This window comes from Amblyomma mixtum, chromosome 2 (genome assembly GCF_055824585.1).
Source record: "Amblyomma mixtum isolate Tamu chromosome 2, ASM5582458v1, whole genome shotgun sequence".
NCBI classification, from domain to species: domain Eukaryota; kingdom Metazoa; phylum Arthropoda; class Arachnida; order Ixodida; family Ixodidae; genus Amblyomma; species Amblyomma mixtum.
In genome coordinates this window covers 198,365,982-198,392,155 of record NC_143013.1, presented here as the reverse complement: position 1 = coordinate 198,392,155, position 26,174 = coordinate 198,365,982, and the positions used below count along the sequence as shown (strand labels likewise).

Here is a 26,174-nt window from a genome sequence, read left to right as displayed (position 1 = left end):
GAAGCTGGGCTTCTGTAGTCAAAAGCTCTCATTTATCACATACGGACAATATCCACGATGTTAAGGAGCACTCGCGACGGCGTTCGCACCGTATGTGGGGAGTTGCCAGTCATCTTTGAATATGGCAGATCCATGGCTTGCAAACGTTTCTCATCCACCAACTGCCAAGTGCGGGCATAAATATTTCCGCCATCTTTATTTTCTCTTAACAAGGCACATGTTCACCAAGTGAACGCTTTGCTTTGGAAGATTTCGCCCGTGTGCCTTCCCACTGTCGCCGCAGTGTGACGAAATAACGTGACAGCGAAAGCGTTTACCTTTATTGCCACCATCATGGCGTACAAATGAAGCACATGGCTTTGCCGTGCGACGCCACCAAGTGCAATCTGCATGGCGGACGCTTCGACATCCACTCACAGATCGAGTCCCCTACACGCCAGGCATCCCCAGGCCCGGATCGCACGACGGGTAGTAGATTTGGTACTTGGGTGACGAGCCACAGTTCTCTTCGTAAATAAACTCGCAGCAGTCTCCTTCCTCATGGAATGTGGACACCCGGCGCCAGTAGGTGCAGCCGTATCCTGGGCAGAGAAACCATTCGGCCGGTGTGAGCAAAGAGTCAACGTGCGCTGATCGTGCAACAGGGAATCAAGTCGTAAACATTTCATCCTCCGTAGACAAGATTACAGTGTTAAAATAACCAAAGAATACGCTGTGTAGTAACAAGCCCCTCAAAGTTGCTTAACAGTTCTCTCCATCCCAACTGTATTCTAGAGACATCAAATTTTGACGTGGCTTCCTAGCGTAGAATTGCTAGAAAGTATGTTTCTTCAATATGAAACGCGTAGTAAACTGGAATCGATACATATAAAAGAAACGAGCAAGCTATGATACATATCTGCAGCATGACTTACATATTCAGACCACATCACGCATGTTTAAATCATGAAGTAATTGAAAGGTGAAGACTACATACTTGGTATAATTACCAAATCGAATTGACAGGTTACTTTACTTTGACGACGTGGTGCTCGAAACACATTTTTATCTTGCTCACGAAGGCGCATGAATAGTTCAGAGGACAGTTCTTCTCGAGGGGAGTCGCGTAAAGAGGACTTAGAGTTACTGGCATAAATTTGTACACATTAAATTTTAGCAACGCCTGAATGTTGCCAGATGTCACGTGGTGGTTACTGCAGTCCCGACGTCAGGAAGACCACGAAAATATTTCAAAACAAGTTCTCTGTTCGGCTGACTTGCTCCCAAAAAGAAGTGAACAACTCTGCGGCGTTGAGGGAACGGAACTACCGCCGCTCTGGCCGCGCTCAGTTTAAAGCTTCGGTGCTGCGACGCCTGCCGCAGAAATTTTCCAACACCCCAGTGCACTTCCAACATTCCACGGTTCCTTGGCGGTGACCCAGAAGAATGGCTCAACCATTTGGACTGCAAATACACCTTGTTTAACTGTCTGGGCGGTGCACCGCACGAGTAACGGTCAGCGGACATACTGGCCCTGCAGCCTTCAAAACATGATACTAGGCTTAAACCTGCTGACTGAGCATCCAGCGATAAACTTTCCATCCGACTAAGTGCACCACGTTTGTGAAAATAACCTCTGTCTGTGAAAATAACCTTGGAGCATCAAGTCGCTAAGTATCCTGAATGAGCAAGTGAACGTCCTACCCCGCTCAAGCGTCGCGGTCACCTTCGGTACAAAAGATGCCACCAGCGTTGAAGCCATCATCCGTGGGAACATAGGGTTGCTTCTAGACCGAGGATTTGTAATCTCAAGAGGCATCGCCCATTTCCGGAGTCGAAAGCTGAGGTGCTGGTGACGAATTTATTGAATAATGACGATGCCTCACCAAAGAAACGACGATTGATATTGTGGACGAGATAGCTAACATTCGGGAAGCATTGACACTCTCCGACCCACCAGTAAGAGACCTGCTTGGCCAAGACGAGGCGGCCACCTTCGAGATCAATCCGGCGGTATCCCAGCGCAGACAAGACCAGCTATGCAGTCTACTCCGACACTAAGCGACTCTTTTTTTGTTGTCTTTGCGGATAGACAAACAGCTGTCGCTGAACATCGAATAATCACCGTTGAATACACCCTGCCTTCTCGTTCAAGCTCATGCCGAGTGTCGACACTAGAACGCGAAGTCACCCGAGTTTAAGTCGACCACATTTACGTGACGATATAATTAAGCAGTCAAAAAGCCTCTGAGCGTCGCCAGTTCCTCTTGTCTAGAGAATGGTAAACATCGTTTCTGCGTCAATAACCCTCGCTCAAACCAGATAGCCAAGAAGGATGTCTACCCCCTCTTCCGCATCGGCGACACACTGGCTCGACTGCGCAAGGCCAAGTAACTTCTTGCCGATAAAACTAAACGGCGGGTACAGGCCGATTGAAGTAGGCGAAAGAGACCTCGAGAAGACAGCCTTCATAACGCCACACGGACTCTTCGAGTTCGAGGTCATGCCGTTTGAATTCTTCACCACACCGGCAACGTTTCAAGGAGTCGTGAACACTGTGCTATCTGGTCTCAAGTCGCAAAATTGCCTCGTTTATCTCGATGACGTCGTCGTATTCTTAGTAGACTTAGAGGAACATCTAAGGTGGTTACTTGACTTGCTTAATGCCAGAAAACTGCTGTTCACCTGCGAGGAGCTGTCAGCAAGATGAGAGTGCTACCTGATACAGCAAAGACTTCTATTGTGAGCTTTCCACAGCTTGCTGGCAAGGGAGTTGTCCTCACGTTTCTTAGATTATGACCATTATATCGGCGTTATGTAAAGAGTGCCTCACGGACGAAGCCGCGACGCGTTTGACGAAAGCAAACGTTCCGTTCTAATGGGAAACGCCACAGCCTGAAGCTTTCAGAGGATTTCAACTCTGTTTGTAAAAGCCGTCAGTCGTTGTCTACTTCAGTGAAGACTTCGCAACTGATGTCCATACCGACGAAAGCAGTTTGGACCTCGACTCTGCGTGCGTCCAAAGAACGGCATTGAGTGTGTCATCGCAAAGGTCAACTATTCAAGAATGAAAAGGAGTTCCTTGCGACCATCTGGGGCACATTGATAACACCCCCTGCCTCTACAGAAGGCCATTAAAGGTTTTAAGTGACCATCACGCGTTGTTCTGGCCTGCTAACCTAAATGACCCCTCGGACCGACTCACTCACTGGAGCTTACGACTTCGAGAGTGTGACATCACCGTCGTTTACAAGTCTGGACTCAAGCTCTTTGACGCCGATTGAATATCATGACCCCTCGTCGAGGGACGCCTAAAGGACGACGAGTACGACAACTTATTTGTATCTGTCCGCGCCAGCACTTTCGTGCAGCAGAAACGCAAGGACTACGAACTCCAAAGCCTCATCGAATCCTTGGAAGGCAAGGCGTCTACACCTCCATCATCGTTCCAACGCGGATTTTTTTTCTGCTGCGTAAGTAACACGGTTATCGTGAAGAATTACTTCGCACCGCAAAAATGCGCTTACCTTCTATACATACTTGCAAACCTTTGCGGAGAAATCCTGCAGGCTTCACACTACGAGCCGACACTTGGACAACCCGGCTTGTCTAGCACCCTCCGCCAAATTCAGGAAAAATAATTTTGGCCCCACTTATATACCGTTGTCGCGTGGTATGTGAAAACCTGTCGAGGTTGCCCCCGACAAAAGAGGCCACCGACACGACCAGCAGAATTCCCGGATCCTAATGGATCCCCATCAAGGCTCTTTCAGCTGGTCGGCATAGACCTCCTAGGCCATTTCCCGAAGGCAACCTGTAGAAAAAAGTAGATCATCGTGGCGACAGGCTACCTGACCCGCTGCACCGGAGCAAAAGCTGTGCTGGACGGCGGAACAGCACAAGTGGCGAAATTTTTCCTTAAATGCATCCCCCTGCAACACGGCACCCCCAAAGTTCTCTCCATGAACACAAGACCAGCGTTCACGGCGGAAACGAGGGAAGCCATTTAGAACTATAGGCAGACAAGTAACCGGATGACGTCTGCGTACCATCTGCAGATTAATGGCCTTACAGAGCGCTTGAAGATCATCGCACACATGCTTGCCATCTATGCTGACGCAGAACACGGGACATTGGACACCATTGCACCTTTCTTCGTCTTCGCTTACAACGTCACAGTGCGGTAGACGACCCAGACGAAGCTTTTAGGCTCGTTCAGGGCAGAGCGGCGACGACCACTCTCGATGTTAAGCTACCGAACATCAATAACGAAGACAACCTTGACGTCGCTGCCAACCTGCAGCGCGCTGTAGACGTCTGTCGGCTGACCCGCCAACGCATTAACGACCAACCGCGCACCGACGCAGGACGCCGAAGTCTACGTCGACGCCACACAGAATACAATCCAGGTGCACGAGAGTGGATTTGGATGCCTATTCGCCACCGCCGACTCAGCAAAAAATTAGAAGTGCTAAGGTTAACAGTTTAGCGCACTAATCAGCGAAAGAGATTTGTTTTAGCCATTTGTGCCCTGCATTTGGCTGTGGAATCTACATCGTCAACTGTGAAAGAAGGCATAACCGTGCTAAGCGGATCAGCGAAATCTTATTTAGCCATCGTCGCCTTGCAATCCTCTCTTCCTTCTAGTACTTTTCCTCTCCCTTCAGTGTGATGGGGGTTTTCTCTCTCTCTCTCCACTTTGAAATCTGCAAACCGCGGAAGGTGGCTCAACAAGTAATGTCTTGCGGCTGATGCCATAAATTCCACGCTAGGACGCAGGGCTATATTGTTTTTATTTATTCCTTCAAGCCGAATAAAAAAAAAACATTTGCAAAATCTGCCGGGTCAATAGAAGAAGCTAGAACAGGTCCATTGTACACACTCGTTATTTCGGCAACAGAGTATACATAAAGCTCGGCTATACATGAGAGAGAGAGAAAGGAATTTTAATGAGGGAAAGGTGGAGAGGTCGGCCGGTGGTAACATGGCCCTGGCCTGCTACTCCACACAGGGGAAAGGGAAGAGCAGGAAGAGGAAAGTGCGAATGAAGGCTGATGATGGAATAATACAATGAGTTTCACGGGTGATGTCTACACACACACACACGCACACACACCACACTGGCTGGAACTCGCATCGCGGTTAGTAGACGCACATAAAACTCATAAAACTGGTGTCTGCAACACAAACACCGACACATGTCATTAATTATGTAGGTTGTGCACAGGCAGTCACAGACGAGTATCCAGGCCTGTTTCACACAAAAAGTTGAGCAGGGCCTTTCTCACACGCCACCAATCAGAACGTCTCGTCCTGGCGCCCAGAAGAGTTTCCTCAGAGAGACGGCGAGAGTCCAGTTGTTTCACGGTCGCCTCCAATGTTCTTCTTGCAGCAGTATAGTTCGGGCACTCGCAAAGGTGTCCAATAGTCTCTGGAGTGTGGCACTGTACGCAATTTGGGATATTGACCCGGCTATACATGATCAGTCAACAAAACAATGGCGGTGAACACTCAGGAGGCGCTATATAAAAGATCAACTAACAGATAGCCCTAAATCTTCTAAAAGGGGAAATGCTTAACTGGGAACAAGAAGTGGCTGGCCATTTCGGTATAAAGTGGCACTTTATTCCATCCTTTTGCGTGGTCATATTGGATTAAGCGCTGTCCGTAAGTGTCCATAGGGCTCTGCTTTGGATCGCCTGTTGGAATGCGCGGTAATATTGCTTGCACTCACCGTTATCAGCATAGCGGTGACGGGCGATGAAACACGTGTCACAGTCCGTATAAATCACGCTCCACTCCTCCTGAGCAACTCCCGAAGCTGGGCGACGTGTGGAAGAACATGAAAACAATGCGTTGCTTCAGTGGCAGCAGAAAGCGTTAGAAAAACGCTGTGCAGCTTCCAGGCTACGTTAGGACCTAAGCAAATATCGTGCGACTGAACGGCACTAGCGGGATATGTTGCCTGATTCGTAGCGGCCTTTGCGCAATTAGTTTTTCATGTTTTCTGACATGCGAATGACTCATGGCAAAGCCTCTTTGGTGCAGATAACGAAAGTAGTTTCTTCGCACGCGCAAAAATTAGTAAGGGTCAAGAACTGAGTTCACAAGCAGTTAAACTAACTAAACAGACCGACAGAAAACTACAATCAACGACTACGCTCCAAGTGGTAGGGATGAGAAGCGCTTTGTGTGTTTTATTTTCTCTGTCCCGTGTTTCGCGTGTTTTCCACATGTACCATGAACCAACTGCCCCCACCAATTCTCCCTTTTGAGAAGGCGCGTATTGATGAGACTGGCTTTCCAGTTTGTACAGCGCTTGTCTAACGCATGAACGATGCTCACCAAGAACAGACACAGGGTTCGGCGGCCGCTGCTGCCAAGCTCTTGTACGTGTTTGCTGAACTGCTAATTTGAAATGCCTACTGAAGTGACAAAGCTGTTGAAAGATTTTAAACAGGAAATGCGAGATATGCGCAGTGCACTAGAGAAAGAGCTTCGAAAGGAATATAAAGAACTGAAAAAATCCGTTGATTTCTTTAGTGAACAGTTTGACGCTATGGCTTAGCGCTGCGCAAAACTAGAAAAGCAAAACTCAGCGCTAAAGAAAGAAAATGCCGAGCTATCACAGGAATGCACAGGACTGAAACAACAACTATCTGATCTTGAAGACCGGGTGACAAACCAAGAACAGTACTCGAGGAACCGGAACATTGAGATTAAAGGCGTTCCGGTCAGCGACGACGAGAACGTACCTTCAATCTTGAGCAAACTAGGAGACGTCATAAGCGAACCCATTTCTGATTCCGATGTAGAAATGTGTCATCGTGTGCCAAGGAAAGACAAAGGATGCCCTAACATTGTCGTGCAGTTCCGCTCTCGTGCGAAACGGGAAGCGGTGATTGAAAAGGCCAGGAAAAATCGAATTTATACCTCTGATTTTGGTTACCAGAGTGCTGATGGTTCCAGTTCTCCCCCGGTATTTATTAATGAGCACCTTTGCCCCGCCTTGAAGAAACTTCTTGGACAAGTTGTGGAGCGAAAGAAATCAAAAGAATGGAAGTACGCGTGGACAAAGGGCGGCAAAATTTTCGCGCGCAAGACAGACACGTCGAATGTGCTGCGCATATCTTGCGTTGCGGACATCGATAAGATGAAGTGAGGAACTAGGATTCCGAGCAATTTGCCAACAGCCATTCCCGTCAATGGCTGGCAAATCGGTGAACCCTGCGGATGTGACTAAAATTTATCATGAAAAGCCATGCACATCTTTCTTCCTGTTGAACACTCAATCAGCGCGCAATAAGTCTGATGAGCTGTGTGCCTTGTTTTCATGTTTTGGCTTTTCATTTGATGTTATTATGCTTTGTGAAACATGGTACCGACACGACCACGAAGTTATACAGATCCCAGGTTACACAAGACACTACTTAAATCGCTCAGTCAGGAACGGTGGAGGCGTACTTTTCATGGCCAGGGAGAATTTTCAGTGTGAAAAAATCGACGAGTTTACGGCGGTTACAGCGGACTTTGAAATCTTGACTGTCGTTCACAACAAAAGCATATTTTCTGTTTTATATCGCCCTCCAGGCGGGAACGTTGCAAACTTTTTCACATTTATGGAAAACTTCTTATCCTGGATAAATGAAAACAGGTACGAACTCGTCTTGGGCGGCGATATAAATATTAACATGTTGAACGAAACGCAGCTGAGTACTGATTTCACTCGACTTTTAGAAGCTAATGCATGTTTCAACACAATTACTGCTCCAACTCGCATTAGCAAGGACTGTGAAAGTTTGCTTGATGTTTTCATTATAAACACTGAATCTCGAACTATTAACTCCGGAGTAATAAGCGCTCATATTAGCGATCATTTGCCAGTATTTCTTCTCTTGGAATCGTATGTCTCGAGTAAAGAGCCAAAGCAGTGTCCCCCAATCACTATCCAAGATATTAATCCAGCTACACTCGAGGATTTCCATACAAGAATATCAAAAATAAATTGGCTCGACGTGTACAATCAGTCTGACGCAGACGCCGCGTACGAGTCATTTCTGTGTCTTTTCAAAAAGGCTTACTCGGAATCTTTTCACCCTAAAACACTGAAGCCTAGAAAAGCTAGAAAACCTTGGATAACCAGTGCACTTCTGAAACTAATCAAGCAAAAAGATGCTCTATTCAAACGTTTTTTGGACACAAGAGACACGTGCCATCTATCCGAATTTAAGAAATTTCGGAATAAGTTAACTGCAACCCTCAGACAAGCTAAGAAAGATTACCTTCATAGGCTGTTTGATCCTGAAGCTGTAAAGCGGACGGACATCACGTGGAGAAACCTTAGCGCAGTGCTTAACATTGGACGTCAGCATCCAGAGGGCGTACGAGAATTGATCATTAATGGGGAACTTTCATCAGGCGCGCATTTAGCAAACGCTTTTAATAATTATTTTGTGTCCCTAGTGAATAGTTTGCACGATCCTCGCTCCGCAGAGTACGTCAATTCCAAAACTTGCGATAGTGCTTTTCTGCATCCAACTAGCGCCGAAGAAATTTGTCTCACGTTCTCCGCTCTGCGAAACAGTAAAAGCTGCGATATTGATGACCTGCAAATACGCCCCGTAAAACACGTTTTAGATCTGATATGTCCAGTTCTTGAGCATGTGTATAATTTGTGCTTTGTAAACAGTATATTTCCTAAGCGCATGCAACTCGCAAGGGTTACAGTGCTCTTCAAAGCCGGTGATAGAAACAACATGTCTAACTACAGACCAATATCCATTTTACCTGTATTTTCAAAATGCCTAGAAAAATTAATAACACTCAGAATGACCGCTTTCTGCGAAAAACACAATATCCTTACTGACTGTCAGTTCGGTTTCCGAAAGGGTCGTTCGACAGAGTTAGCTCTACTAACACAAAAGGAACTAATATTACAAGCATTTGAGCAAAATTTTGTGACACTAGGCATTTTCATCGATTTTTCAAAGGCCTTTGACACAATTAATCACACCACACTGCTAACAAAACTTGAAATTTATGGTTTCAGGGGCCCATTCCTTAGCTTAATCAAAAGCTATCTGCAGTTCAGGTGTCAGAGGGTTTCAATAAATAACTGTCTTTCAGATAACTTACCCATTCATTCTGGTGTACCTCAAGGAAGCATTCTTGGACCTTTGTTATTTAATATTTACATTAACGACATAATAAATATTGACACCACTGCCCAATTCATCATATACGCTGACGACACTAGTCTGTTTTTTACATCTGGTTGTGCAAGGGACCTGTTGGCTCTTGCGAACGCTGCTTTAAGCGAACTCAATCGATGGAGTTCATTGAATTCACTGTCTATAAATAAAAGCAAGACAAAGGCTGTACTTTTTCAACCTAAAAACAAAAATGTCCACATTGACGGCCATTTGCAAATGGGTTCCTCGGTTATCAACATTGTGCCATCCATTAAGTGCCTCGGGGTCGTATTTCAAGAGAACTTACTTTGGAATCTTTGTACAGACTCAGTTGCTAACAAAATCGCTCGTGTTGTGGGAATACTAACGAAACTTCGATTTTTTCTTCCCTTGAGCGTGAAAAAGCTGCTTTACAACTGTCTCTTCCTGTCCCATCTGAATTACTGCCATTTAGTGTGGGGAAACACCACGATGTCTAACATCACAAAGCTTTATCTTTTGCAGAAGAAAGCAGTGCGCGCTATCGCTAATTCCTCATATGACGCTCATACGCAGCCTCTTTTCAGTGCCCTTAACTTACAGCCGGTCACCTCCATATATCGTAGTATTTTACTCAAGCGTTTCACTACTGCGAAAAAACAGAACACCAAATTCTTCGAGCATTTATCTCTATTGACAATGAGTTCTAACATTTACAACACACGTCACAGAGAAACATGGTACGTTCCTAAAACGCGCACTAACTACGGTCAACAAATGTTACGCCACACACTGCCATCTTTGTTAAACTCATTAGAAACTTAATAACAACGTAGCTCTCCTTTTATGGGCTCATTGTGGATTCGTTTTTTTGTTTTGTTTGCTTTGCTGTAGTATACACTGACGCCATGAATGTCTAACCAATTTTCTTTGCTTGTTAGTAACATATTATTTATGTTTGTGAATTTCAAAGCTATTTTATTTGTATAATTTTATGCTTTATGCTTTCTGCTTTTTAAATCCTTTCAGCATTCTATCATTGATTTTTTTTTCGCCGTATGTATTTCTGTTATAGCATAGAATGTTATAGAATGTTCACTAATACTTTTTTTTCGTTTATCCATTATTGTATCTTTGCGTTCTCTTTATTGTGCATAGTGCCATTTCTGTAGGGGGTACAGACCCCGTCAAGCCAAATCCATTTGGCTTTTTGTCTGCACTCCCGTCATCTGTACATGTATAGATGCAAATAAACTTGAATTGAATTGAAAAGTTTTTGGGATAAAATGCGTGGTGCGTAGGAACTATTGCGGTAACTATGCGGCTTGTCGACAAAGCCAACACGCTCATGTGGCGTAGGGGTATTCTTCCACCGGACATTCCTGACAGGAATGGCCCAGGAGATAAAGTATGCTTTGGTTGGGGAGGTCGCTGGGCAGGAAGCAAATTTTCGATTGGTAACTTGTTCAAAAGTAGTTCCCTGGGCCTTCTGCGGCTCGACTGTAAATGGGGTTGGGTTGTAATCCTCCGGCCACTGGCGGCGGTTGTTGGAGGTCATTTTGTAAGAGGCAGAGTAAGACTGTTCGCTGTATTCTGTCCTGGAGACCGGGAAAATTTCCAGAAGGGCGCGGAGTTTTGGGTCTCAGAGCGAGTATACGTTGTTGTTTGCTGACTGTTATAAGGACATTTTTCTGGCAAAGCCCGTAGGCTCCCTTGGATGCCCGTACGCGCAACGTTAATTTAACCAGAACATAACTAATAGCTTTGTTTCCGATTAACAAAGCCATAGTTTCTGTTTGGGAACGTTGTTTTGATGGCGGACAGTGTAGAGACCCACGGATAGATAGCCCCGTACCATTGCAGTTTCAGGGGGCATTCGTCAGCACGCATCATGTAATTAGGTCTTGAGACACTAACAGCTATCAACGGCTTAAGAAATATTTCTCCGCGTCCATGCTGCGGGATGCGGGAAGAGCACAGTGTGCGATGTTTGCCACATCCAGTTTACGAAATTGCATGCTCTTTGCGGCACGTCGTCACTAGAGGTGCTTAGGCTCGTGAGTTGACACACTTTTTACTACTCAACTGTGCTGCGGAAAGCACCCTTTTGCGACACCAATGTGTTCTGTGCTTGGAAATACCTACAGCGTTAAAGTTCCGTTTTACATCTATACCTTAATTCATGGGGACCGTAAAAGTAACTTCCGTTATGTAGGGAAAAATTTAACGCTAACCTACCCGGATCCCGGTAGCCGTCGTATCAGAGATATTTTTTTCTGGCCGCAAAAACTGAATACACCCAGGTGCGTCCGCGAGGAGAAGAATGTAAAATACAATGCTACTCGGGAGGCCTTGCAAGATGATGAAGGGGAAGTAGTTCAAAGAGAAGAGGGATGCCTTTGCAGATTGCATGCGCTTTTATGGGATCTCCTGTTAAGCTACCATTAGCTCGCTATAGTTCCTTTACCCTCTCCCTTCATCCTGGAGTGCTCGGTTTTATCTGCAGTTGACGGACGACCAAAAAATCACAAGGCAGCCACGCGTAGGCTCAATGGTTATTCAGCTCGGCTGCTCACCCGAAAGGCGCGGGTTCGATCCCGGCCGCGGCGGACGCATTTCTATGGAGGCAAAATGCTCGGTGCGCGCGTACTGTGTGATGTCCGAGCGAGTTCAATAACCCCAGTTGGTCAAAATTATCCGCAGCCCACCCGTACGTCTTCCCTGATAGCCTGAGTTGCTTTAGGACGTCGAACCTCCTAAACCAGCATTCACAAAGCGCAGGTGTTATTTTTAACTGAGCACTGGTACTGGCCATGAATAAATGCTTTTCCTGCACCTTAATCACACCCTCGCAGTTGCCGTGAGCAGCCGAATGCTTTGGCCACTGCGGCGGTCGCGATGAGAATTCCCCTAATCGCACCATTCACTCAATGCCGAGCAGCCGAAAGCCATAGGCACTGAGCCACTGACTGACGACATATTGTCTAAAGAAAATTAATTATCTTAATAAGTGTTATTGAAAGTTAATGCCTAAAACACAAGCAAAAATATAGGCTCATATAGGGTCATAATCGCATTATTATGATCAAATATAGGATCATAATCGCAGGAGTAGTTATCCGCAGTAGTATTTGTGGTTGAATGGTGCAGCGACGACTGAGGACATATTGTCTAAAGAAAATTAATTATCTTAATAAGTGTATTGAAAGTTAATACCTAAAACACAAGGGAAAAATATAGGCTAATGTATTGAGAGTTGTCTAAAATATGCCTAGAATGACTGAACGATGCCAAAGTCGTCAAGATAGCTCGAAGCTTGCAGTAAAAGAGTGGCTCATCGCCAAGTGAAAGTGGAGTGGTCAAATGTAATGCATTCTCGACGGCAGCGTTGTGATGGCGACGGCCGAGTGTTCTGAGGGTTCGAAGAAGGCTGCGGCTTCCTGACCGCAGCGTTGTGTCGGACTCGCTCGAAACGAAGGGAACTTCGTTTTTTGCAGGAATCCATTCAGACGTGAATGTCTGCTTTTGATTCGTGAGTTTCAGCGAAGGTGTCGGCATCTGCTTCGCCGGAATATCAGGACGATGTTCGACTAAGACTGCATAGAATGGGAGCCCAAAGCGCACTTCATTCTTTAAAAAATGTCTAGGTACACTGGTGGGGTCGATTCTGGGATTTGAGTTTCTTCTTTTATAACGAGAGGGAGAGGTGAGAACTAAAGGTTTTATTGTGCCATGTTTACTGCACCCTTATGCAGACACGAATGTCCTAAATTCCGCATGCGTCGGCGGGAGTTTCAACAAGCTGGGGTTTCACCATGAACGAGACCTCGACCGCCACCGTTTCCTTTTTCTGCTTTTCCCTTGCAACCTATAACCGTAGTTCGGATGAAAGGTTCGGTATGGGGGCTCAGGGAGCCAACACCTTGGCACTCAAGGTGCCATTACAAATATGGCGAACGATGAAGATGGTAATATGACGAGATGTGCATGCATTTTTCAAGAGCCGTTCAAAATTTCAAGGTATGATCGCAATTATTTATTGTGCTTACGGTTGTAAACACCGCAGAGACACGCTTCGGAATATTACTTGATTAAAGATCAGCGTCAGAACTGCTATTAATGCTTCTTAATTTGATAAGAGCTAGCCTAGAAAAGAGTTTAGACTGTTACAAAGAAGATAATGCATCATTTGCATTCAGTACTTACTTTCATCTGGAACGAACTTGAATAAGTTTCTGCCCCTATAGCAAGGCGTGGAGGACAAGGTATATTTACCAGACCTGAAAAATATGCGACTCACTGTTAATCACCGCTTAGACGAAGTCGTTTTACAAGTTCAGTCGCGGTTGGGTTTAGCGCTTTCTTTGTGTGTGACAGATGATTTGTTATGAATGTTTAGTCCCATTAATTCGTTGCGCCTTTTTTCCCGGATATTTTCGGAAACCTGGTGCCCGGCCTCAGCAGCTTTTACAATAGGTTGCTGTTCAGTGCACCGACGATCAGATTTTGATCCGAGCAAGATGAAAGGTTCCCCTGTAGTGGGGATGCTGGAAATTAGCACTGCGGGCTCTCATTACCAGGAATTAGCAGTGCCGCTAAGCAGCGACTTAACATGTTCTGTTCTGAGCCAAATGGTCATTCTCTCTCTTTCTTACGTCGCGGATGATGTCAAAGCTCTGATTTTTATTGTTCAAAACCATGCGCCATGGTGTGGTAGCCAAGGGAGCTAGAACCGCTGGCTTCGAAATCGTGTTATTAAAGCTACAGCGCCCGTCAAAGCGCATGACCAGATTAAGCACAGTGCGAGTTTGCATCAATACTTTAGCGACAGTAATTTTTGGACGGCATACACTCATGAAAATACATTCCGTATTCAAAGTGCTTCTCTTCTTTATGGAGTTCACGTATACATTCGGAATGTTTGTCAAGATATGCAGTCGCGAACAAACGTTTGCGTTATCCGGATGCGTGGTTCAGTTATTTCTGCGCGGTTCGGTCCAGTTCGGTCAAATCCTGCCAACATATGCGTATACACAGTAAAGGAGACTACAGTGAATAGAACCAAGAAAGGTATAGAGGAATGTGACTTTTTGGAAGAATTAACTGGGGGAGGAACTTATTTGCGTGACCATTTTAGACAAAAGAAAAGCTGCGGGAAATAGAACACAACATAACTTGATTTCGCCGATGGATACAAACCTACAACCTGCGCTTTACGCATGGTGTGCGCTACATATTCCGCTACAGTGGCAGTTGTCTCCTCTTCAACATTCGAATGCCTTCGAGTTAGGCGTAGACCGACAATTGTGTCTGACATGGAATGTCCTCTCCTACAGGAGGTGCCGCGTAGAGCGGGGCATAGCGAATACACAAGATATCCGTGCTCCGTCCGCTCCATGGCACGAGTTTAGTGCGCAGCAATGGAATGCAGGAAAAAAAAACATTTCGTAAAAATGTGTTCTTTGGATTTGCGTAATTTTATCAGTGAGACCCATGTTGATAAGTTTACCGTGCCTTTTCTGAAAAATGTGGAGGTTTGTCAAAGCATTCTTTGGTTTTGCTTACAATATTACTCTGGTCTCAGTGGTTCCGTAGCTGAAGGCCATCGGTGTGGAGAAGTTCTCGTATGTGCCGAATCTGTAAAACTTGACGCATTTCGAGGCTCCTCCGAAGTCAGGGTCGGAGTAGTAGTTTCTGTATATCTGGTACCACTCTCCGACATCAGGAAAGCACTGCGCATGAGAGAACAATGCGTGTTAGTTGTTAGAGACCGAAGGAAATCTGAGGTCAAATAATACGGATACTGTGGAGCTACATATGAAAAGTGAGGAGCACATCCTCTCCCCGACGACTACCAAAATCACCCGTTTTACGCGACTCCGATCTATCGGCTATACAGACGGTAAAACTAGAGTTGGAGAAACGATACCGTGCCCTAAACATGCAATGACATCGATTTTTCTGCATAGTGGCCAGCGAAGGTGGTCTGTTCGCACCGCCGCTGGTTGGAATCCCAGTTGCGGCAATATATATTTTATTTATTTATTAATGATTCGGCCAAGGTAGACAATCTTCGCACAAACTCGGTGAGCCGGTTCCACCTCGTGAGGTAGTACTTTAGAACTAAAAATCCAAGCTAGAAATAACAGGTGAAAATTTTCTTTTGCGCAAATGAAATGAAAAAAAAAATTGTCTAAACTAGGCAAGGGCACCGCTGAACAATCGCCATGATCTGGCGGCTGGGCGGCGGCGGCTCCTTCGCACTGACGTTTCCTACGCTCTTGCTCCAGCGCGACCCTCCTAGAACGAACCTCCTCCGAGATTGCAGTCTCGGAAGCAGAAGATTCTCCCCTACGAGTTGTAGCCGGCACCGCATTCGCTTTTGCGAGGTCTTCGTCACCGGCCATTCTTTGGCATGGCTACGCCGCCGATCGATTTATCACTCTTGGAAGACCACAACTTGGTCTTTTCGATGGGGAGCCTTGCGACCCTTGCGGGCATGAGCTCGGCGAGCATCCTTTAATTTTGTGTCGGATTTAAGGCCAGGAAATCTCTGCTGGTCCAGACTTCCCCTCATTTTCATTTATATTTTTTATCTTTGTCTTCAGAGGACTAGTAAAACTGTATGGGCGGCTGCTGCCACATTCACGCACGTTGGTTTTTCGATTTGTTATTATTCCCTCCCTTCCCCCCCGCCCCGCACCCTCCGGGAGGGAATCTTGTGTGAGCTCTCTCGCACCAAGCACTTGGCTTCCGAGCCGCAGCCTCTGGGTAGGAAAGAGAAAGAATGAATTACACCGGCACACGTGGCCCTTGCGCTTCCCATAGCCAGCGGTAGGCGGCATCTCTGCGTTTATCTCTTCTTTCAACCTCTCTGTTGCTAACATCTTTCCTCTGTTTTCTCCCCCTACTACCCTTTTTCCTTCCGTCGCCATCTCTCCATTCCTTGGCTCGTCTTTTTCTCCCTGGCCACTTCCATCGATGACCTTGGAAGAGATTCATCACGCGGCGGTTCGGGGTGGGCTCTGTATAACGGCTAACGCCGTAAAAAAAGATCTGAAAAAATCCTTTGGATTCGATCTGACAACCTCCGCACCCGCAACTCGGCGCCTGGGCACAAGGCTGCGCAATGCTGAATTAGTGCGACGGCACATGGACCAAGAGGGAACATAATTCACGGCGTTGTGCCGTGCCCTACTCTTTGTCCTTCTTCCGTGGCGCGGTTGAAACGTAATGTCAGACCAGCTCGCCGTCAGAGTTGTGAGGCCAGGCGGCCAGAGGGAACATAGCACTAATCTTGCATGGCAAGTACGGCTACAGTTATCTGCTGTTCTCTCTATCAAGTGTAGAATTTTCGTGGGCAACTAGAAACATGCCCTGAAAAGTGTATGTGCCCTGAAAAGTGAAATTCGAGGTTGATGATTCCTTGGGGTACGACAGATAATCTGAACCTTGTTATGCAGTGTAATAATCGGTCATGTCTCCAAGAAATGATACGACCTAAAAGCGCTGGCTAGTTATTGGCCTTGGTCTCGTAGCGCACGTAATTACTGTGTAGTGGGAACAACCGGCACCCGCTCAAGCGGTGGGACGAAGAGGTCGACTAAGCGCAGTGTTGGACCCTGAGTGACTTTCATCCTCTCCGTGCACTTCTTGTGGTAGACTCCCCCGGTGTTCCTCTCCCGTGTGCTTTCCTTCTGCCTTTACTACGTACAGGTGAATACCAAACCTTTACCTCGCGATTCTTGGCCGATCCCCCAGAGTGGGTATGTGCCATTCTGTCAAAGGCTACAACAACAACAACAGCAACAACGACTCCTGGGAGTGTGCTAGTCCTGACGCTCTTCACTCAACGTCCACCGACCTGCGCTTCGAAGACGCACCTTTACACTTGGTGGAGGTGCCTCGATCCACGTCCCGGTCCTCAACCTGGAACTTCGGAGCGGAACTTTGCTCGCCCCGCACACAATTCCAGACGCTCCAACTCAGCAAACGGCGCCCATCCCTGCCACTGTCCTCGGTTCCAGGTTGTAACGCCAGCGCGACCCTTCTCCATTCAGTGGTAGGGACGACCATGACTTCGACGACTGACTGGCCTCACACGAGCGCGTCAGCACTTACAATCGATGGGACGATTCCGTCAAGTTGAGCAACATCCTCTTCTACCTCACAGATGTTGCCAATCTATAGTTTTGTAACCATGAAGCCGACCTTCCCACCTGGTCCTTATTTAAGACGAGCTTCGCCGACGTTTTCGGCCGTCCCGCAGTGCGGAAACTCCGCGCCGAGCAACGACTCCGTGCTCCAGCTCAGCTACCGGCCGATACGCACGAGGTATATCGAAAATATCGTGGATTTATGCAAGCTTGCCAACCCTTCGATGTCCGAGACAGACAAAGTTAACCAAATTCTTGAAGGGATCGCCGATGACGCTTTTCAAATGCTCCTGGCGAAGAACTCCACCTCCGTCAGTACCGTCATCGAACTGTGCCAAAGCTTTGACGAGGTTCGCAAGCAATGCCCTTCTGCGTGGCAGTATGGTGCGCCTACCGACAGTCTTGCTGGCTTGGCACTTGGTCCCTCGTCTTCGGAGCAATCTATGTTCATGGTGCGCGTCAAAGATTTCATACCCAAGGAAGTCACCCGCCAGCTCTCCCTTCTGCATCACGTTCAAGACCCTGTCTGCACTACTTCCGACATAGCGCCCTCCCTTGCGCCGACTATCCGCCGTGTAGTTCTGGAGCAGGTCGCTGCAGTCCTGCCATCGAGCCCCCCGCTTCGTCCTGTCGCAGCACCACTCACCTATGCTGAAGCCTTCACCCTAACACCGCGCTCTCTTTCCCCTCCCACTTACCGCAGCAGTCCTGCCTATTACGCTCCACCTCTGTCCATGCCACCTCCGCCAGCCTCGTTTCCTCGCACACGACGGCACCCTACGAACCCTTAGCGCACAGCCGTTAATCGGCCCATCTGCAACGCTTGTGGGCTTCCAGGCCACGTCGCCCGTCTCTCCCGTCAGCGCTTGCCTCGTTCTGGGGATGATGTGCGCCCGTACGAATACGATCGCCAGCCGCCCTTGTCCAGTGGCTCTTCTGGCTCGTCTATGCAACTCCCCCCCCCCCCCCCCCCCCCTATCCGACTCGCCGCTCGCCTTCCCCTCGCCGCCGTTCAATTCCCCCAATTCTTCGGCGACCGGATCCCCTCCCAGAGGAAAACTAAATACCGTAGTTCAGGAGGCAAGAGCTGCGTCTTTTGCGAACTCGTTTAGTCCTCCGTTTCCTCGCCCTAACGTGATTCAGATGTTTGTCGAAGGTATCCCTGTTCTGTGATTAGTGACTCTCTTCGCCGAAAAATTCTCAAGGCGACGAAGCCCCTGACTGACTTCTCGCTCCCTACGGCGAGCTCGCAGCGCATCCACCCCATCGCAGCCTGCAAAGTACGCGTTTCTATCAACGACGTAGCATATGCCATCGAGTTTGCTGTGCTGAGTGAGGGCTCTTACGATGTCATCCTGGGCTGCGACTTCCTTTCAATCAACCATGCAGTGATTGTGTCCGTGCTGAACTTGCGCTATCTTCCATGTGTAACGTTTCCTTGTGCGACCTTTATGTGGGCACCGCTAAGCTCCTCGTAGCTGCCGACACCGTCATACAACCCTTCTCTTCTGCTCTCGTTCTGCTCCGACCTGACTCTGCCTTCAGCAGCCCTGTTCTCTTCACACCCACCGCAGCTGCCACCCGCCATCAGCGTTTTCTGATTCCTTTCACCGTTCTCACGATTTACGATGGTCATTGTGCCATCTATGTCTCAAACCCTTTTGCTTGCCCGTCGTCTGTTCTTTGCTGCGAATGCCTCGGTCGTGTCGAAGAACTGGACCCTGCTCTTGCCTACGAGTTCTCCGATCACTGTGCCGGTCCAGAGATTGCTGCCCTGGACTGTTGTGGGACCACACCCGATCCGCTTCCCGTCGACGTTTCATCGCGCCATCGCTGCCGACTTTCCGCCCACCCAACGTGACCAGCTACTGACACTTCTCCAATGCTTCAGCACGCCTTTTGACCTTTCCCACGTGCTTTTGCCGTCTCACGAAATTGACGCAGGTATGCACGCCCCCTTGCGCCAGCGACCGTACCGCGTCTCGCCCACAGAGCGCTGCGTCATCTGTGACAATGTCGACGATATGCTACGGCGCGGCAAGGGCTTTGAGAAGGCCTTGGGCCTCTCCTGTTGTCCTGGTGACGAAATAAAGATGGCTCCATCCGATTCTTTGTGACTACCACCGTCTCAACCAGATTACCCGCAACGATGTTTATCCTCTACCCTGAATCAACGACGTACTCTGAATCAATGCCGCTGACCGGCCGGAAACCACCTTAGTCACCCCAGACGGCCTGTATGAATTCAATGCCATGCCATTCGGCCTATGCAATGCTCCAACCACATTCGAGAGAATGGTGGGTGATATTCTCACCGGGCTCCAATGGGACACGTGTCTGTGCTATCTGGATGACATGGTAGTTTCTCCAAAGATTTTTCTTCCCATTTACTGCGCCTCCAGCGTGGCCTTAAGTGCCTTACTGCAGCCGAGTTGCAACTAAACCTGCAGAAATGTTACTTCGGTGCCACGAAGCTGACCTTATTAGGCCATGTCATCTCCAAGGGTGGCGTTCTTCCTGACCCAGCCAAACTTCGCAACGTCGCTGACTTTTCCCAACCAACCACCTTAAAATAACTTCGTAGTTTTATAGGCTTGTGTTCCTACTTCCGCCGCTTCATCCGGAATTTCGCCTGTATTACCGCCCCTTTAACACGGATTCTTGCCGGCAGACGGAATCTCACGTCTTGTTCACCCGGCTGCGATGACGCATTCAACAATTTACGTCTCCTGCTGGTCTGCCCCCCCCCCCCTCCCCCTTAAAGGGAGACTGAAGCACTTTTTTTGAAAATCAGGCTGGCAGCGGCGTCTTATAGTTTTTCATGCTGTATACTGGAATATCGCATCCAAATAAGGCAAAAACAAGCGCAAATTGCCTTTTTTAGCCGAAATATGCGGCCTGTGCCGCGGGGCACGCCGCGCGGCGCGCCGCCGCCCGTGATTGGTCAAGAGAGGTCGTGACGTCACTTTGAGGACTGGAGAAGCTGCCGATGCGGATCCGGCGCTGCGTTGAGTGCAGATCGCAGCTTTCCGTGTCGTTGTAAAAGCGAATACGGCGACTATTTTTTTTCAGTGATCTTCGAAGAAAAGGATACTACAGTTTGCTCATTCAACGTATCGCCTGAAACCAAAAAAAGACACAAGCAAAAAATTCTACGCCTAGCACAAGCATACGCCAGCGTGAAAGACGCGTATGCAGAACATGCGTAAAAGGTGCCAGCACAACCTCGGCTCGTATTCTCGGAAAGGAAGGGGTGCGAACAATACTCAAGTCAATTACCACCACCGGACACCTCCTGGCTCGCCCGGAAGCGCGTCATCCTAAAGAAAAGGCCCAAAGCACTGTGTACAAAAAATCCTGTTCTCAGTACCCGGCGTTGCAGGTTGGGGCAAAAAAGCATTTCAAGGAAACGATGAAGGAGCACAAAGTTGATGTCAAAATTAGCGAAGCGCAGTGGCCTAGCACTGCGAGGCATGTGACCCCAGGATAGTGACGCAAGCATTGTGCGCTGGAAACCAAGCCAAATACGCGCACAAGGCTGCGCGTTCACTCGTGGCGCGTCCAGCAGATGCCAGAAAATATCAATCGCTGCCTCGAAAACGTTCGCCTTTCCTAGATTTGCAGTTTAGGTTCAGTGAAGTAGTTGCCAACTATATGTGTGTTTAAAAGCCAAGCTAGCTGCAACTCGCCCGCTGCCACAACTTGATGAAGAAACCGAGTAAGGTTGCGGTGTTTTTTTGCAAAAACTCGGTTGGCATTCATTGCACTCATAAATTTGCATCCGAAATCAACGTCGAACGCTTTCATTTTAACTGCTTAGCTACGATTAAACGAGATGCCGCACATGAAGAGCTTCGATGCTTGCTTGCTTTGCTTTATTGTGCTTTGCTCTGCTTGCTTGCTTTCTTGCTTGTTTGGACACGTCTAACCGAGTATAAAATCACTAACCGAGCCTTGCTGAGTGCGTCTCAGGAGGTCTGGCCGCACCTAAGCTGAGGAGAGCGTCACATGCTTAAGCCTCTATAAGGTTTCTTCAGGGGCTAAGTGAGCATGTTTCTACTTTTAAAAGAGGCGCTTCTTCGGAATGGTTACAAGCCTCTCATGCGCGAGAAAATCGATGGAACTGTGTCATGGTTCAGCCGCGCCTTTTCGACAGAAATCTCCAGAGGTCACATTAGGGACAAGCTCTGCATGTAGCCGCTCTTACGAAAGTGCTTCGAGCAGAGTAGGCTTGCTTTGGTCAGCTTGAATACTTCGTCACAACAGCGAGCGCTTGCGCTGCGAGCTTATGGTCTTGGGAAAAACAGTGGAAGACGACACAGTCTCGGCCGTAATTGTTCATGGACACGAACGCAGAGTAGTACCTCGTGTTGAATCTGATTCTCAAGGTCGGCTGACATACTTTGTACGTCACAACGCACGCAGCACGAGAAACAACGCGCGCTGAAAGCTCGCTCGGGTGCGCCGAAGTATCCCCGGCTCCTCAATGTGACGTCACGTTGGCCGACTCTCCGCTGTTTCCCTCTCCTACGCTCGCGCGGGGCGCGGGAGATTTGAACATCGCGTTTTTAATTGGTGATTGCGCCACTGTTTCAGCAAAAATCGAAAAAATAATTTCGCAGACGTGATCAGCAATGACACTACTTCAAAACCCTAAAAAATTAGCTGATTTGAAAACCGCCTCAGTATCCCTTTAATACTCCGCCATTTTTATCCCGACTGTCCGACTGAAATTCACACTGACGCGAGCGGTGTGGGCTTGGGCGCAGTTCTTGCCCAACGGAAGTGTGGGTATCCGGAATATGTTGTCGGTTACGCCAGCCCTGCCCTCTCCAAGGCGGAATCCAACTACTCTGCCACAGAAAAAGGATGTCTCGCCATCATTTGGGCGATTGCGAAGTTGCGCCCTTACGTCTATAGCCGGTCGTTCCATGTCGTCACCGACCATCATGCTCTCTGCTGGCTGTCTTCCCTCAAAGATCCCTCTGGCCGACTTGCCCACTGGCTTTACGTCTCCAGGAATTTGATATTCACGTCATTTACCGCTCTGGACGCAAGCACTCCAACGCCGACGCACTTTCCCGTTCACCACTCCCTTGCGATTCTGCCTCTGCCCTCGTCTGTGCCTACGATTTCCCGTCGTTCGGTGTCCTTGATATGCTCTCCGAACAACTGCAGGATCCTCGGATCAACTCGCTCTTCATCTTCCTGTCTAATCCCTCGCCACCTTCTTTGTCCCGGACCTTTCGTCGCCAAGCCCACCATTTTGCCGTTCGTGATGGCCTCTTATACCGGCGTAACTACCTCTCCGACGGGCGGAAGTGGCTGGTGGTGATTCCTCGCCACCTCCGTGCTGCGACCTGCGCCGCTTTCCACGCAGATCCACAATGTGCCCATGCTGGTGTATTGAAAACCTATGCTCGCCTGCGATACTACTGGCGCGGTATGTACCGCTTCGTACGTCAGTACATTCGGTCATGTACAGCCTGCCAACGTCGCAAGAACCCACCCCGCTACGACCCCGCTCCGTTACAGTCGTTACCCTGCCCTGCCCGCCCCTTTGACCACGTCGGCATTGATCTTTACAGTCCGCTTCCAACTAGTTCGTCTAACAAGCGCTGGGTATTCGTTGCCGTTGACCATCTAACCCACTACGTAGAAACGTCGCCTTTCCAATCTTCCACCGCACAGGATGTTGCTTCTTTCATCCTACACTGTCTTGTTCTTCGTCACGGCGCCCCGAAAAGAATGCTCAGTGACCGTGGCGGTGTTTTTCTATCGGAAGTCGTCGCGGCGCTGCTAAAGGAATGCCAAATGATTCGCCGCTGTACCAGTACCTATCACCATCAAAGCAACGGCATGACTGAGCGGTTCAACCGCACACTAAGTGACATGCTCGCCATATACGTTGTTATCGCCCACTCCAACTGGGAGAAAGTACTTCCTTTCGTAACCTACGCGTACAATACGGCTACGCAGACAACGATGGGATTCTCCCCTTTCTTCCTCTTATATGGTCCAGAGCTTACATCCACCATGGACACCATCCTTCCCTATCGCCCTGAGCCTTTCGAGACCACGTCCCTTTCCGAAGCTCACATGAATGCCGAAGAATGTCGACAACTTGCACGCTCTTTCACCACACAGCTCCAGCGGCACCAGAAGCACCGTCGGAACCCCTTCGACCCTCCCGCGTCATATAACTCCGGCGCACTCGTTTGGCTCTGGGTGCCTTCCTCCACTCCCGGCCTCGCCACGGAACTGATTTCCCGCTGTCACGGCCCTTACCGCCTTCTACAACAAACTTCTCCCGTGAATTACATAGTTGAGCCCCCTGACCCCTCTACGGATCATCCCACGATGATCCGGAGAGGGGTCAGGGATGAACATTTCGGGACGAAAATTTTAACTGGAAAATGGCAAGACAATGTTATGGAAAAATTGAAGGTAATGGTCCATTCTTCTTCCACCGATCGCATCGAAGAGTTAAGACTGCCCTAGAAAACCATTGGGAAACGCTTCTGACGATAGCTAAAACGTTAACAGAAAATAAAATGCAAGACTGCCATCGGGTGATCTACGGATAAAACGATTGTTAGAGTGAAATCTTACAATATATGAGAAAAACTGCGTTCCTAAACAGGTTTCCGGTCCAAAATGCTTTTGTCCAGAATTGTAAGGTATGTCATCACTTTCTAGAATGTGCGAGTACTTTATATTGGATTATCATGCGTGATTATAGTAATGCGACCCACTCATCCACCTAATCAAACGCCAGTCCCAACTAATCCCCCTCAATCCTTTTTTATGAGTGGGCCTACTTGCAAAACATCGACGGTTTTTTGGAATTTGGCGGTTTGGGCCAACTTACAAAATTTTGGGGGTCCACCTGCCATGGTGGGCAGGTTGAGACAACGTCACAAAGCCACGTGATCTCTTTCGACCAATCATGATGACCCATCATAGCACGTTGTGAAGACGTTACGAGGTCGTGTACCTTCTCTGCACTAATGAAATTTTTTTACGGAGAAACCGGAAAACGCATGATGGCAGCCTAGATACGATCACATTAAAAATAGCTTTGTAGAAGAGCTTGCCAAATTAAAATAAGTTTCGTTTTTATGCCCTATTCGAGGGCTGTAACAAGATGTGAAGAAACAGCAGCTGATGCTTTGTTCATTGTGGTGTCATTTCCATACTGAAAGGGGTAACTAATCCCCAGCGCATGTAATCTAGCTTAGTTTAATATCCTTAACGAAATGCTTGCCATAAGATATAGCGGGTGATTGTGGGATTTTTATTTTAAGCACTGTGAGAGATAGGTCTGCGTTCTCTGTGCCGGTTAATTGTACTGCAATGTGGACAGTAATTACGTGATTGAGCTCAATAATTAAACAATAGATAAACTAAAATGACGCAATAAACTTATTTTACTTTTATTTCAGAGAACAAGATTATATTGCGAACTTTAAGTTCGTCAAGATCAAAGGCGAGCACAGTTTTTTAGTTTTCTTTATCGGTAATGTGGTTAGAAATATCGAACGTTAGAAATACATATTTGAAAGCTTCTTGAGTTGGCTTTCGCACTTTGCACATTCATAAAATAGTGTCGCTCGCATTATTAATGCAGCAAATACCGACACCGTTTGTGTGTTTTGCGATGTAGATGCAATTACGTGATTCGACGACGATACTGCGCGCCGAGACATCAATAATGAATATGCAAGGCGGAAAAAAAAACCAACTAAACGAGCTTTGAAATGCATAATTTAGACGTTGGATTCCTAGAACCGCAAGGCCAAAAAAAAATTAAAACCGGGGTTACCTTCGATGCGAACAGCATCTAATTTCTCAATATAATTTTTCCGCTTAAAATCAAATACAAAACGTTGATTAGTTGATTTTAGTTAATTAATCGTATGATTATTGAGCCCTACTACGTACATAATGACCACCGTGCTGTACAGTACACCCGAAAAGACCGCACTCACGTATTTCTCACAGTTTTCTAAAAAAATCGCTAAATGTTAAAATAATCACCCTATATATTTGTTAGGGCTGCCTATGGCATATACTACAGCTAGGTAGCCGTGCAAGCTATTTTTATATAGGTAGCTGACAGCCACCTAAGATGTCTTCCTCCCTTCTGGTTTGAGAAGTACACTGAGAAAACTAATATTAAAACCTTGTTGTTAGCAAGAACATTTTTTTGCTTAAAGAAACTCTTAAGGTCTAGCTTAAAAAACCCGTGACCAACCCGTGACCAACCCGTGACCCGTGACCAACCCGTGACCCCTATTAGAGAAGATGGCACAAGTGAAGGACCTCACCCTGCTGGCATCTTGGTATTCTTGAAGATCGCTGCGTATTTCTGGGTAATAAAGTTCCTCAGCCAAGGTCACCAGGACTTGAACGAAAAGGAAGATGACAACTTTTTGAAACATGTCTTCGATAAGAGCCCTCGCTATGCGGGGTTTAGCTGAGTGTGCGTGGCTCTCGCCTCAGCGGCCGTCCTTTAAAACTTGGAAACAGGAGAGACTGAGAGGTAGGAGAGAGTAAAGCGCAACAACCGTAGAATTTTGGGATAACAGATGTGAGCTGCATTGAAGAGGGGATAGAGAGGATAATGGAACTGTCGGCACGGTGAAGCTTTTAAGCAAAAATAAGCATCACCATCCGGCCTATAACTACAGAAGATTTAAACTGCTTGCAAGACAGGATATGCAGAAAACGGATATGCACTGTCCCATCTGCCCGGAGGTCAGGGCAGATGCACGAGACATTCTGTACTCGTGTAGCGCAGCCATTACCTCAACTTAATTTCCTTGCCCTCTGCGTCCTTCCCGCAGTGTTTGGCTTCACTCGGGCT

General features: G+C 47.7%; 1 protein-coding gene across 1 annotated transcript; it reads right to left on the bottom strand.

The window, feature by feature from the left end:
* Positions 1-429: 429 nt before the first annotated feature.
* LOC149362164 (uncharacterized) lies at positions 430-25,749 on the bottom strand. The gene is made up of 5 exons (XM_089572928.1): positions 25,636-25,749; positions 14,715-14,881; positions 13,356-13,429; positions 5,714-5,800; positions 430-581 (listed from the first exon to the last, which is right to left on the bottom strand). The coding sequence occupies exons 1-5, from the start codon at positions 25,747-25,749 to the stop codon at positions 430-432; spliced, it is 594 nt and encodes a 197-aa protein (XP_089429054.1).
* Between the last annotated feature and the right edge of the window lie 425 nt (positions 25,750-26,174).

Bases quoted from the DNA above. Each gene is read 5' to 3' on its own strand.
- LOC149362164 (XM_089572928.1), bottom strand. From the start codon at position 25,749: ATGTTTCAAAAAGTTGTCATCTTCCTTTTCGTTCAAGTCCTGGTGACC. The intron at 13,430-14,714 runs GTAAGCAAAACC...CATATTTTTCAG, and splicing joins ACTGAGACCAGAGTAATATT to GTCTGGTAAATATACCTTGT. The intron at 582-5,713 runs GTGAGTGCAAGC...TTCTCTGCCCAG, and splicing joins TCACCGCTATGCTGATAACG to GATACGGCTGCACCTACTGG.